The following is a 13,276-nucleotide window of genomic DNA, read 5'->3' as shown; positions in this document are numbered from 1 at the left end:
AATCCACGCATGTTTGCCATTTGCCATTCGGCTTAGGAACTAGCATAGGATTAGAGACCCACGATGGATAAAATGCCACCCTGATGAACCCATTCTCCTTTAGCTTTTAGACTTCTTCTTTTAAGGCCTTTGATCTATCTTTGTCAAGCAGCCTTCTTTTCTGTTGCATCGGTGGAAAACTCTTGTCGATGTTCAGGACATGGCTGATGACTGCAGGGTTTATTCCGACCATGTCTTCATGCGACCAGGTGAAGACTTCCTGGTTCCTCCTTAAAAACTCCACCAGTGCTTGTTTTGTTGTTGTCTCCAAGTTTTTACCGACTTTCACAACCTTGGTTGGATTTTCTTCATCGAGTTGGACCTCTTCAAGGTTCTCGATGGGCCCTATTTCTTCCTAAAAATCCCCAAAGCGAGGATCTAAGTCTCTATCCTCACTTTGGGCAACGCCTTATTTGGTGACATTATCACCTGACTGGGCCTCAGCATCTATTGCCATTTGCAACTCCTTTCCGGGAACATCTCTCGACACACCTTTCTTTGCCTTGGTTATCAAGGCATTGTAGCACTCCCTTGCCTCCCATTGATTTCCCAATACGCATCCTACCCCTGCATCTGTTGGGAATTTCATGGCAAGGTGCCATATTGAAGTGACGGCTCGCAAGTCGACCAGAATTGGCCTCCCAATTACATCATTGTATGCCGAAGGAAAATCAACTACTATGAAAGTAGTGAGTAATGTCCTGTTAGTAGGTGCAGTACCTGCTGTAACTGGAAGCATAATCGACTCAGTTGGAGCAAGCCCTTCGCCGGAAAAACCATAGATGGTTTGGTTGCATGGCTCCAGGTCCTTGACGGACAGCTTCATTCTCTCCAGTGAAGACTTGTATAGGATGTTGACCAAGCTTCATGTGTCAACCAACACCCTCTTCACCATCATGTTGGCAATTTTCACATCCACGACCAGTGGATCGGAGTGCGGGAATCGTACGTGCTAGCCACCGGCTTCAGAGAAGGTTATTAATTACTCCTCTGTTCGAGCTTTCTTTGGTGCTCGATCCTCCACACTCATCATCTTGATGTCCTGGTCATGGCATAAGGTTTGAGTGTATCGTTCCCTTGCCTTCCCACTGTCCCCAGCAAGGTGTGGGCCTCCACAGATGGTGAGTAAAGTGCCTGCCACAGGAGCTGGCTGTAGGGGTGGCGAGCATTGGCGTGCAGGCGCCTGCTCGTTGCCACTTTGAGCCTCTCCCTAGGATCCTCCTGCGGCTCGCACATATCTCCTTAGATGTCCCTGCCTAATCAGGAACTCAATCTCGTCTTTCAACTGGTTACATTCATTGGTGTCGTGCCCGTAGTTGTAGTGAAAACGACAGAACTTCGTCGTATCTCTCTTGGAGATATCTTTCCTTATATGTGCGGGTCGTTTGTAAGGCACGCTGGAGCTGGTTGCCTGGTAGACTTTTGCTCGGCTTTTGACAAGGGTCATGTAGTTGGTGAATCTCGGCTCGTATCGACTACCTTTGGGGCATTTATTCTCAGAAGCTGAGGGTTCATTGTTTGCCCATTTTCCACCGTTCCTACCATTGCCATTCTCGTTGCTCTTGCCGTTGCCATTGGGTTTTTCCGACCCGTTGGCGGCTTTGGCGGGTTCTTCCTTCGGCCCCTTATCTTTTGTTGGCGATTTCCCTTCATTGGCAATCGCGTCCTCGAGCTTGATATATCAATCAGCCCGATCCAAAATCTCCTGGGTACTTCTTACCCCATTCTTTCAGAGGCTACTCTAGAGGGGTGAATGGCGCCTAACCCCAGCAGTTAGAGCCATCATCTTACCTTCATCGCCCACTATCTTGGCTCTAGCTGCTGCTCGCATGAAACGTTGGACATATTCTTTTAAGGGCTCTCCCTCCTTCTGGTGTATCTCGACCAGCTGGTTGGCCTCTGTGGGGTGTACGCGACCCACGTAGAATTGTCTGTAAAATTCCTTTACGAACATTTCCCAAGATACTATACTAGCAGGAGGGAACTTAAAGAACCACTCCTGGGCGGTGTCAGACAGTGTCGCTGGGAAGATCCAGCAGCGGGCATCTTTCGACACTTTCTGTATATCCATTTGAATCTCAAACTTATTAACCTGAGATACTGGGTCTCCGTACCCATCAAAGTTCGACAATGCTGGCATCTTGAACTTACTGGGGGTTTCAGCCGCAACAATCCTCTATACAAAGGGAGTGCCCCTCCTCCTATCGTACTCAATATGGGACGTTCGTCCCCCGACCAGCTGTTGTACCGCCTGGTTCAGAGCATCAATCTGAGCCTGAACGGCTTCTGGGACTGCTGGGGCAAGTGGTGCCAGGGGAGTGTACTCGTCGTGCCTCTCACGGCGGTCGTTAAGTACGTCCCTTAAATCATCGTCCCTGCATCTTTGATCGTTAACTCCTAGCCGATTAAAGACGTTCTACTGCCTGGGTTGCCCCCCAGCGTTATGGCTAGTTGGCCTATTTTCTCTAGGTTGGGGGATTATACCTCCACCTCTTTCCTCATTTCTCCGACCAGCATTTCCTCTGCCAGAATCGACTTCATTATAGTCATGGCCATCTCTAAACTGTGGCTAACTATGGTGTGATCGGCTGTTCACATTATTTCCTCCTCGGGCTGGCATCTCCCGAGCGTCAGAGGGAGGCCTGCGCCGGTCGTTGGGTCCTCGTGCATTACTATGCCATGGGGGGCCCCTGACCGCAGTGCCTGGCTCGATGTTCCTTCTATTGGCGGAAGGACGATGTCCCCTGCTCGGTAGATTCAGCTCTACATCCCCTGGGTGTCTAGGGCTGCGGGGCAGTTGCCCAGCCCTATTCTGCCTCAGGCGCTGGGGATTTCCTCGACCAACCTGAGATGGAGGCTGCTGCTCAGGATCCCTAGGTGGGACATCATCTTGAGCCACAGGCGGCTGCTCCAGCCTTTGAGGGATTGCTGGCTGGAGCGGAGGGCTAGGATTGGGACCTCTTTGAGGTGTCGCATTCGGTAGCTGGTCTGGTTGGGAGGCTGGCGCAGCCTGACTCCGAGCCAATTGGATGGCTGCTTCAAGAGCCGCCATGGCATCCCTCTACCGATGATCCATGTCCGCCTACCGCTTACTGAGCTCCTAGCACTGGTGTTCTATTTCTCTTTGCTGCAGCGCCATTGTCTCCATAGCATTCTCCTGATTGGCCCTCAAATTAGCCAACGCATCCTGCAACATCCCCAGCGTTTCAGAATCTAACTCCTCCTCTTCAAACTCCAAATGTGGTTCATTCTTAGCCACATTTGGGGGAGGAGGTTGGGATGGTGTAGTGCCAGCGGCCTGTCCAGCCTTCTTGGATGTTTTCGCCATTAGATTTTCTTACAGTTTTTTATCAAACTCTCAACGAGAGCACCAGAATGTTGACCCTCGATTTGGCCAACGACACGGAGTCAAATATACGACAGAAGATGAGATGACAATTAAAAGTTTAATCTAATGGTAAAGAAGAAAACACCAACGATTTATAGTGGCTCGGCCCCAAAGAATGGTAGTGACCTATGTCCACTTAGTGCTGTTATTAATATTGAATCTCAAAGTCGTGATCAAAGAACTAGGGTTCTTGAGTTTCACAAACCTTGGCAAAATTACAATAAAACGATGGATAATCACACTATAGCTTTCTCACTCAATACTCAGGAAAACGATTTAGAGATCAAAAGTCATTTCCTTGAGCTATTTCACACATAGCTATAGGCTCAAGGAGGGTTACATGGGCCAATGGGCCTTAACTTTCCTTAATAACCGCGTATCAAGGTAATAAAGATGAAATATTCAATGCAATTTGTACGCCCTAAATATCCACGGGTTATTAGCGAGCTGGAAAAGGGCATAATCCTATCAACCACGTGGAAGCCACCATCCTGGAGCTGCGGTTACAAGTCTCTATCTCTTTAGCTCGAGGTAGCCAAAGGTTTAATAAGAATACTCAAAGGCATTGGGTCAGCAGTGTGGACACCACGAGCTGAGACTACATCAAGCTCGAGGTACGACCTAGAGCTGACACCTCCTACCCTTTATAAAGTCAACCACGCAATATAAACGTGCGCATATCAGACATCACGTGTCTACTCCATTCCTGAATTCTCGGACACGCAGCATAAACGTGCGTGTTCAGGCACCCCACGACTGGTTTGGGCCATGCGACCCATTATCCCCCTTACCTATTGATTAGACCACACTTCATTGTCAGGTTTTAGGAATTAATCATGAATGTCACAGAAGTGACATGACGGGTAAGAAGGTCATGGGATGACCCCCTTTTCCAACACTCAGGTGTCCTCTCCCTATAAATATGGAGACCCTGGGCATTGCAAAGGGTTGGCTTCTAATTTGTAAAGAAACACCCTGTAAGGAAGACCAGAGATATATCAATAATATTGACTGGTGGACTAGAGGGATTTTAACCTTCGAACCACCTAAAAAGAGTAAACGAATTACAACCTCCCTTTGAGATTAATTACATATTACAGTTCATCATTTAGCACTAATCCATCCCGTTTATTCATATAATTATCTGTTGCCAAAGAACCGCGTCAACAGCTTGGTGCTTTCATTGAGAGAGTGTTAGATTGGTGCTATTGCAAAATCCCCACCATGGTAGTTACTCGCTCGAGACGTGGTAACGAGGCGGATCAACATGATGGGCAGGAGGCCCACCATGCCACCATATCCGATGAGCAAAACCCGGAGGTTCAGCAGCGACCGGGAAAGCAGCCAGTGGGCCAAGACGACACTGGAAGTTCGGTTGCCCGGCCGCCCAATCCAAACCCGAACTTCTACACGGCAGTAGAAATGGAAAATGCACAGTTGAGGAGTCAGCTGGCGAAAGCAAACAAGCTGATCGAAGAGGTTTTGGCCCGATTACCCCCTCTTACAACCGATGATAACATCGGAAAGAGGCATGGTGGGACTCATAAGTCCCGCCGAGGTAACCGGTCCAGGCCTAGTCGGTTGGTCAGACCCTCAACATCAAATTCTACTCCCATGTCGCACCACCAGGAAACTATATTTGAGGAACTTCCTAGGGTCGATCAGCAGTTCATCCGATCGGTCCGGACCTCAACTCCTAGCTCAGTTCCACCCTTGAGTGCGCCCAAGAAGGCTCGAGGCAGCTCTCGAAGGCGATCCGGGGAGGGCTCGCGACGACAGCCCACCCCAGCCAGCCGTCCTGCACCACGATCAGACCGCCGAGCGCAGGACGCGGGGGATGGTAGAGCGGAGTGGCTGCGACCTAGCTTAATCTACCCCGAGGGAACCAGGATCGCGTCACCAGTCAGGCATCCTCCATCACCAATAAGATACTCATCTCCTCCCCGTCCAGTTCGAGACATTCCGGCTCATGGGAGCAGCAGGAGAAATCCTCCTTCCGTCGGACTTTCCCATCGCAGCCGGGCGCCCAGGGAAATCCCGGATCCTCACTCTCAGCGGCGGGCTCCGAGCTTCTCAAATGGAAGTTACTGGACCGGGAGTAATCGAAGTGGCAAGTCCGGCGGAGACCTGCGCCATCGTTTGAGTTCGGCTCAAAGTCCTCGGGCCACCCCGAGGGCCGACCTCTGAGATCGCCTCAACTCTCAGAGAGGAGACTCAGCTACAAGCGATAGTCGTGCTCGCCAAGGGGAGGGCCTATCTAAAGTACGTGACAGCGAGAATGTCCCACATAACCTATCTCAAGATAGGAGGGACAATAACCCGCCTAACGCGTACCATGGAACTGGAGCTGTTGAATAGCCCCAGAACAACCAAGGAAGTCATAACCAGACCCTTGAGCCTCTAGCTCAGATGGAGGAGCTGATGAGGAAGCTCTTATCGGAAAAAGAAAAGGATGAGTACGACTCAGGGGATGAACTCAAGCTCTTCGTCCCCAACATAGCAGCTACGGTGTATCCACCTGGTTTCCGTATGCCTCACTTGTCCAAGTTCAATGGGGACGGGGACCCGTCAGATCATCTGGGTATGTTCAACACCCTGATGATGGTCCACAACATCGGTCTCTAGCTGAGGTGTTTAATATTTCCTTCCACCTTGACTGGGTCGGCCAGGCAGTGGTTCAAGCAGAGTAAAAAGCAGTCCATCAGCTCATGGAAAACCTTTTCTGCCGACTTCAAGAGGGCATTTCGAGCTTCTCAGGCTACCCACGTCAAAGCCGACACCCTGGCGAACGTAAGACAATAGCTCGACGAACCTTTGAAAGCTTACCTGAGCAGATTCGCAAACGTCGCGACTCGGGCCAGGGACGCAGATGATAGTTCCGAGCTTATGGCCTTGAGGACTGGGATCCTCGTCGGAGGCGGACTCTGGGAAGAGATACAGAGAAAAGGTGTCAGCACTGTGAACGAATTCCTAAATAGGGCCCAGGGATGGATAAACCTGGAGGAGGCGCGAGCATCGGGCGCATGAACCAGCCAGGCCCCTGAATAGCCTGCTGGAGTGGGAACGGATGTCATGACAGCGACACAAACTGTTACACAGAATAACCAGTTTGGCAGAGGCAAGAGAAAAGGGAGCAGCGAGGGTGGCCAGCACGGCCCGAAGAACAAGTCTGTGGAAAAGTTTAAGCCAGTCTACGCGACTTATACGGAGCTCACAAACACTAGGGAGAACATTTTCCTAGCAAACTCTGCTCGCCTCCCCTAGAAGAAGCCGGAACCGTTGAAGCACCAGAAGAGTAAGCGAGACCCCTCCAAGTTTTTTCGATTCCACAACGACATTGGCCACAACACTGATGATTGTAGGCACCTGAAGGATGAGATCGAGACTCTCATCAGAGCCGGACCCTTGGCTCAGTATGCGCGGAATAGAGTTCCCGCCAGTTAACCAGCTCCAGAGGCTCCGATTAGTCAGCCCGGGTCTCGGATAGATAAGGACATCCCTCCTCCTGTGATAGGAGGAGAGATCTCCATGATCTCCGGAGGCCCCCATCTGACTAGCACGAGTAGAGGTGCCCAGAAGAGATATGTCAACGAACTTAAGGCTCATAATGGAGTGGAGTTCATCCCTGAGCAACATCTACCCAAACAGCAACGATTGGAGAGGCAACCAATCATGTTCACCGAGGAAGATGCTAGTCACATCCAGTTCCCTCATAATGACCCTCTGGTCGTAGCCGCTCAGCTCGCTAACCAGAGAGTTAGGAGGATACTGGTCGATAATGGGAGCTCAGTGAACCTGCTGTTTCGGTCTACGCTAGAAAAGATGGGTTTATCTGGCACTGAGTTGAAAGCCACCTCCATGATGCTATATGGATTCTCAGGAGAAGGGTCGGCAACAATAGGAACAATTGAGCTAGTGATCACCTTGGGAGAGGCACCCCGGACTGTCTCTAAACTCCTCGATTTTGTGGTCATCGATTGTCTCGCCGCGTACAATGCTATTTTGGGCCGACCTACTTTGATAGCATTCGAAGCAATAACCTCCATCCGCCACCTTGCGCTAAAATTCCCCTCTTCCTCGGGGATATGCACGATCCGAGGTGATCAGCTCACTGCCAGGGAATGCTATAGCATTTATATGAAGGGAAAATCAAAACCTAGGAAGCAGACAATGACCGTCCAGGGTGGGAGTGAGGAATCTCATGTACTTGTGCCTAGTCCTGAGGTTGAAAAACCTCAGACTGCCAAAGGGAAGGATATCATCTTAAATAATGATATCGACTCCAGAATAGGCGATGATAGATCCAAGCTCCAAGCCATCGAAGAGCTCAAGGAGGTAAACATCGACCCACAGGACCCCTCGAAGGTGGTAAAGCTCAGGAAAAATCTGTGTAGCGAAAGGAAGGAAGAGTTGATTAAGTTTCTACGAGAAAATCTAGATGTGTTCGCCTGGTCTCATGGAGACATGATAGGGATCAGTCCGAGCATCATCATGCACACCCTCCACTTGGATAAAAGCGTGCCTGCAAAATCCCGGAAACAAAGGCGCCTAGGAACAACCCGAGCTGAGGCCCTAGAGGAGGAAGTAGCCTGGCTCTTAAAGTGCGGCTTTATCCGTGAAGCAAAGTTCCCGATCTGGGTCGCCAATCCTGTGTTGGTCCTGAAGCCCAACGGGAAATAGCGGACCTGCATAGACTTCTCCGATCTGAACAAAGCCTACCCCAAAGATTGCTTCCCCTTGCCAAGGATTGACCAATTGGTGGATGCCACGGCGGGGCACGAGCTCATGTCTCTTATGGATGCTTACTCGGGCTATAACCAGATCGCCATGAATCCAGCAGACTAGGAACACACTAGCTTCATGACCCCAACTAACGTTTATTGTTACAAGGTCATGCCCTTCAGGCTGAAAAACGCAGGAGCTACGTACTAGAGGTTGGTAAATAGGATGTTTACCAATCAGATCGGGAAAAACATGGAAGTGTATGTTGACGACATGTTAGTCAAGTCGAAAACTGCTGATAAGCATGTCTCCGATCTAGAGGAATACTTCAAGATATTGAGAGAATACGGCATGAGGCTAAACCCCCAAAAGTGTACTTTCGAGGTCGCATTAGGAAAATTCATGGGTTTCATTGTCAATACCAGGGGAATAGAAGCAAACCCCGATAAGATCAGGTCGCTACTCGAGATGCCCTCACCTCGGTCGAGAAAAGACGTTCAAAGTCTGACAGGAAGGGTGGTGGCCCTTAATCAGTTTATTTCTAAATCTACCGACAAGCGTTTGCCATTCTACAACCTGCTCTGGGAAAATAAAAAATTTGAGTGGACCGAGGAATGCGAACGTGCCTTCCTCGACCTAAAAGCACATTTAGCCGAGCTGCCCGTATTATCCAAACCAATGGCAGGAGAGCCTCTTTTCCTTTACCTAGCTGTCACAGAAGATGCAGCTAGCGCCGTATTAATCCGAGAAGAAGACCGATCTCAAAAGCCAGTCTATTACATCAGCAAGAGGCTTCCCAGAGCTGAATCTTGATATCCGTTGATGGAAAAGATAGCTTTTTGCCTTATTACGGCCTCCCGAAATCTCGGGCCGTATTTCCAGTCCCACTCAATACAGGTCATAACCGATCAGCCTTTAAGGCAGGTTTTGTAGAAACTTGAAGCATTGGGGCGTCTGTTGAAGTGGGCTATTGAGCTCAGCCAATTTGAGATACTGTACATACCGCAAACTACAATAAAAAGCCAGACCCTGGCTGATTTTGTGGCAGAATGCACAGGGTTCTAAGAAGACCCGGCGGAAGAATCAGCTCAGGCCTCATGGAAGGTCTTCGTAGATGGCTCGTCTAACGAGAACGGCTCCGAGGCTGAAATCATATTGATATCCCCAGAGGGACATCGATTCCACTCGGCGTTACGATTCAGATTCAAGGTGTCCAACAACGAGGCCGAATACGAAGCTTTACTGGCTGGGCTAAGGGTGGCCCAGGAGCTGAGGGCCAGCTCCGTCCAGTGTTACAGCGATTCCCAACTCATGGTAAACAAAGTGTTAGGGGAATACCAAGCACGAGGAACCAAGATGGCTACTTACCTGGCCAAGGTAAAGAAAGAACTATTCGAATTTGAGCGCGGCTCAATCGAGCAGATACCTCGGGAGCAGAATGCCAACGCGGACGCCCTGGCAAAGCTCGCCACCTCTGGGGAGGCAGAGACTTTGGGGCTGGTGCCGGTAGAGTTCTTGGAAAGACCAAGCATAGAGGAAGTCGGGGCGGAGGTCGAGATGATTGACGTCAGACCGACTTTAAAATAGAACAAATAGAACTACTAAAAAAAATGAATCAACAATTGTCATGGATGGTTTCCCTTGATTGCATGATAATTATCATGAGTGCCTAATTTCATAGAGAATATGAATAGATTCCAAGACTTAAAGTTGCCAATATGCAGTGGTTTGGCAATCAATGGCATTTCAATAGAGATGTATACTTGATAAAAATGATAGAATGATTACAAATTATGTGCTTAGATACCAACGTAGAAATATCTATTTCCAATAAGATACTAGTGATGAAAACCTATATTTCTCAATATCTATGTCAGAGTAGCTAGTAGTACACACAATTATATTTTATTGTGTCAGGGATCAGACAAAATCCGATTGATTGCTGGCTAAGATCCCTGTGGTCAAAAAGGAGCCCATATTGGACTCAAATTGAAGTCTATGGTTTCAAATTTTGCATATTAAAGCTAAAGTACCAAGAGAAAGTTAAGCCCTTGAGTTCAAATTTTGTGTACTCTTTAACTGTACAAGAATATTGTAAGCCAATCAAATCTGAAGTGCCAACTAAAATTCCCCAAAAGACTAAATCATGACCATGAGAAAGAAAATCTACACCATCTTACAAAGAAGACAGAAAATCAAAAGTAAATTTTATCATGAAGTTTAAACAGCATAAAAATTACCCAAAATAGCACAATAACATGTCCCAATGCTAGCTACTAAGACCATGTTCTTAAGAAAACATAAGTGATTTGCAAGTAAAAGATAATAAACAATATAATCAGAGATAATTAGCTAGATACCAAAATGCATGAAGCCCTTACCTTCAGAGGTTTTGATGATGAGTGACCAGAATCCTCAGTGCCACTGCTCTCATTTTCCAAACTCGACCTCACACGGAGCTCGACTGGCTTCGAGTTTACTACCAAATTTAGCAAAGAAATTAAGGGTTTAAGTTATTTCTCATACTAGTTCATCTTAAGGGTACTAGTAGTGTCATATATATACAGAGAGAAAGAGAGAGATTTACTTACAGTGGGAAAGGGAGGGTTTTGAGAGGCGTTGTGGGATAGTTGTGAGGTGAGAAGGAGAAGGAGAAGCCATGGTCTCTTTCTGCCTTTCTGCTTTAATGATTTACAACACATCAGAGAAGAAAAATCAGAAACAACACCCACGAATGGCAGTAGCTTGGACAATGGATGGCGGTTCACCAATAACACCAATCCCCCTACAATTAGAAAATGACAACAATTCAAAGGGTGTAGAGAATTTGATTAACTTGAAAATAGAAGCTGAAAAAATGCACATTAATAGCAGATGGCATCGAAAGGTAGAAATAACGGACCAGACATTCTCAATTTTTCCATGGGCATCGGTTATAATCCAATGTCTTCTAAGAAGTTGGACAGGGCGTTCTGAGTTATTGGTAATTCGTATTCTGTATGCAAAGAAATAGCGACCCTTTGAAGGCTGACTCTGACCCTCAATATACACACACCTCACTTGAACCCTGATTCCCTAAATAATCATAGGTTTCAAATTTAATATTTAACATTGATGAAATAATCTGATCACTTATGTTAGAAGCTTATCAAGTCTGTCTAATTATAGGAGTAATTCATTAGAAAACAATCAAACATCACTTTAACTTGCTCCAACATCCAACATACAAAATCATAAATATACTTATTATTAAAAATCCTCCCCAGACTAAGGAGAATTGAAATGGATAATCTTGAAGTTAAAATAGGAGTTAGAAGCTAGATAAACCAAATATAAGCAGCAACGTTTATAATATATTAAAAAATGATTGAAATACTAATAGAAATCTAATGATTTGATGAAGCATAAGTTCACAACAGTACCAAGGTTGTTGCATCACTTGAGCATTTCAAAAGAGAGTGGGGTGCAATTTCTCTCAGCTCATCGCGATAGTTAGCTGCATCCTGAGAATAAATTTGAAATGTCAGAATCTGCTATATAGTTAACTGATTTATGAACTCAATAAAGCAACATACCAAAAATAATAAGAATAAAGAAGGAATGAATAGTGGGGCGCCGTCAACAGTCAAGAGAGGAAAACAAAATAATTAAGAAGAGAAACCAAACAAACAATAAAGAGGAAATTAACTTCAGCATCATCTCACAACTGTTTTGAATCCTCACCAACAGCAAAACAACTTAGCAACAATCTCTATCCTTCTAATTTTCCTCACGCCTCTCCAAAAAATTTCATCAACACTGCATAGATCAAAAAACAAAAGCAGCAAAGCCTGTTTTACTGGCAGGGAAAACACTGTCTTTAATGTGAAACCAATAGTACCAACTATTGGTTTAGTAGTATCATTGCACACAGAAACATAAAATACCAGGTCCAAGCCTTTCATATGGGCATAAATGAAAGTTACAATGCATCCTAGCTTTTTCCCATTTCACTCTAAATTTTTCATCTTTTCTCAACTTCTGAACCAAAAGAACATGTACTACAAACAAAAAAGTTATTTTAGGGAAAAAAGCTTAAGTTTGTACATCTTTTAAACTTCTTGATTCCCCCTAATCCCAGAATCGGTTTTAAACGTTTAGATATCGCTATTAGCTCAAAATCTCCATTCTTAAGGAAAAAGGGAAAAGATACCGACACAACCAACAATAAGAAAAACGTAAATTACATTAAGAAAAACAATAGCTCTGTATAAAACTACTAATTTGGATCGAAAAACTACTATTCTGTTTCAAACCCAACGAAATAATTAAGTAGAAACTAATAATTTGAATCCTAAAAGAATAAGCTTTTTCAAAGGGAGCAGGTGATTTACCTCGAACCTTTCATCTGCAACTGCCTCCTTAATCAACCTTCTTAGTCGCAAAACCGACTCCTCTTCTTCGAATAACTTCAACAAGTCGCGAATCCTCGCAGCCTCTTCATAGTCCTATAACTTCCAAAACATATAAATACATAACTCTCTTATTGGCATCCGATAAAATCCTAATAGAAAGAGTGGAGAATACCCCGAACCTTGACCTCAGATTTTGCCGCCACTTCCATTTGCTGCTTCAACAGAGCATAAGTTTGGCTCCGAGAAAGAAACGAGCTAGACTCGGTACTCGAACTCGAGCTCGAGCTCGACCTCTGACTTCTTCCTCCGCCATTGGCATCCCTATCCGAAGAACTCGCCATAATTCTACAACCCCTCCACTTCGAATCTCTGCCTCCATAAACAAACCTTCTCGTCCTGAAATCCAATTCTGAGACGCCATATCTACCTCAACCCGACGGCATACACCTTGTCACCATCACCTTACCGTTAAAATCATCGAAAACTTTAAGACTCAGAGAATGCATTCTTATTCCTATCAAACAACGATATTCTAGGTATGAGGCATTTGGGTTTGTGAACGGTGATGAAGGTGTTTGGATTCAAGCTGAGAGATGAGATGTTTAGGTTCACGAACAGAGATGAAGCCATTTGGGTTCAAGCTCGCAGAACAGGCTTTGGGTTTCAAGACACAGAGATGAATGACGTTTGGGCTCAACTATTCAGACAGAACAAGATGAAGGGGAATGGGTTG

The 13,276-nt window shown here is 46.3% G+C and overlaps 1 protein-coding gene across 1 annotated transcript; it reads right to left on the bottom strand.

Annotated features, from left to right (window-relative positions):
* Positions 1-10,958: 10,958 nt before the first annotated feature.
* On the bottom strand, positions 10,959-12,884 carry LOC133817546 (uncharacterized). The gene is made up of 5 exons (XM_062250101.1): positions 12,729-12,884; positions 12,523-12,636; positions 11,572-11,652; positions 11,052-11,224; positions 10,959-10,998 (listed from the first exon to the last, which is right to left on the bottom strand). Exons 1-5 carry the CDS (start codon positions 12,882-12,884, stop codon positions 10,959-10,961), a joined length of 564 nt encoding a protein of 187 aa, XP_062106085.1.
* Between the last annotated feature and the right edge of the window lie 392 nt (positions 12,885-13,276).

The sequence above is a fragment of the Humulus lupulus genome, chromosome 1 (genome assembly GCF_963169125.1).
Source record: "Humulus lupulus chromosome 1, drHumLupu1.1, whole genome shotgun sequence".
Taxonomy (NCBI): domain Eukaryota; kingdom Viridiplantae; phylum Streptophyta; class Magnoliopsida; order Rosales; family Cannabaceae; genus Humulus; species Humulus lupulus.
The sequence above is the reverse complement of the archived record's forward strand: the minus strand, read 5'-3'. Positions and strand labels throughout refer to the sequence as shown.

Bases quoted from the DNA above. Each gene is read 5' to 3' on its own strand.
- LOC133817546 (XM_062250101.1), bottom strand. From the start codon at position 12,884: ATGGCGAGTTCTTCGGATAGGGATGCCAATGGCGGAGGAAGAAGTCAG. The intron at 12,637-12,728 runs GTCAAGGTTCGG...TGGAAGTTATAG, and splicing joins AAGTGGCGGCAAAATCTGAG to GACTATGAAGAGGCTGCGAG. The intron at 11,225-11,571 runs GTACTGTTGTGA...ATGATTATTTAG, and splicing joins CAAGTGATGCAACAACCTTG to GGAATCAGGGTTCAAGTGAG.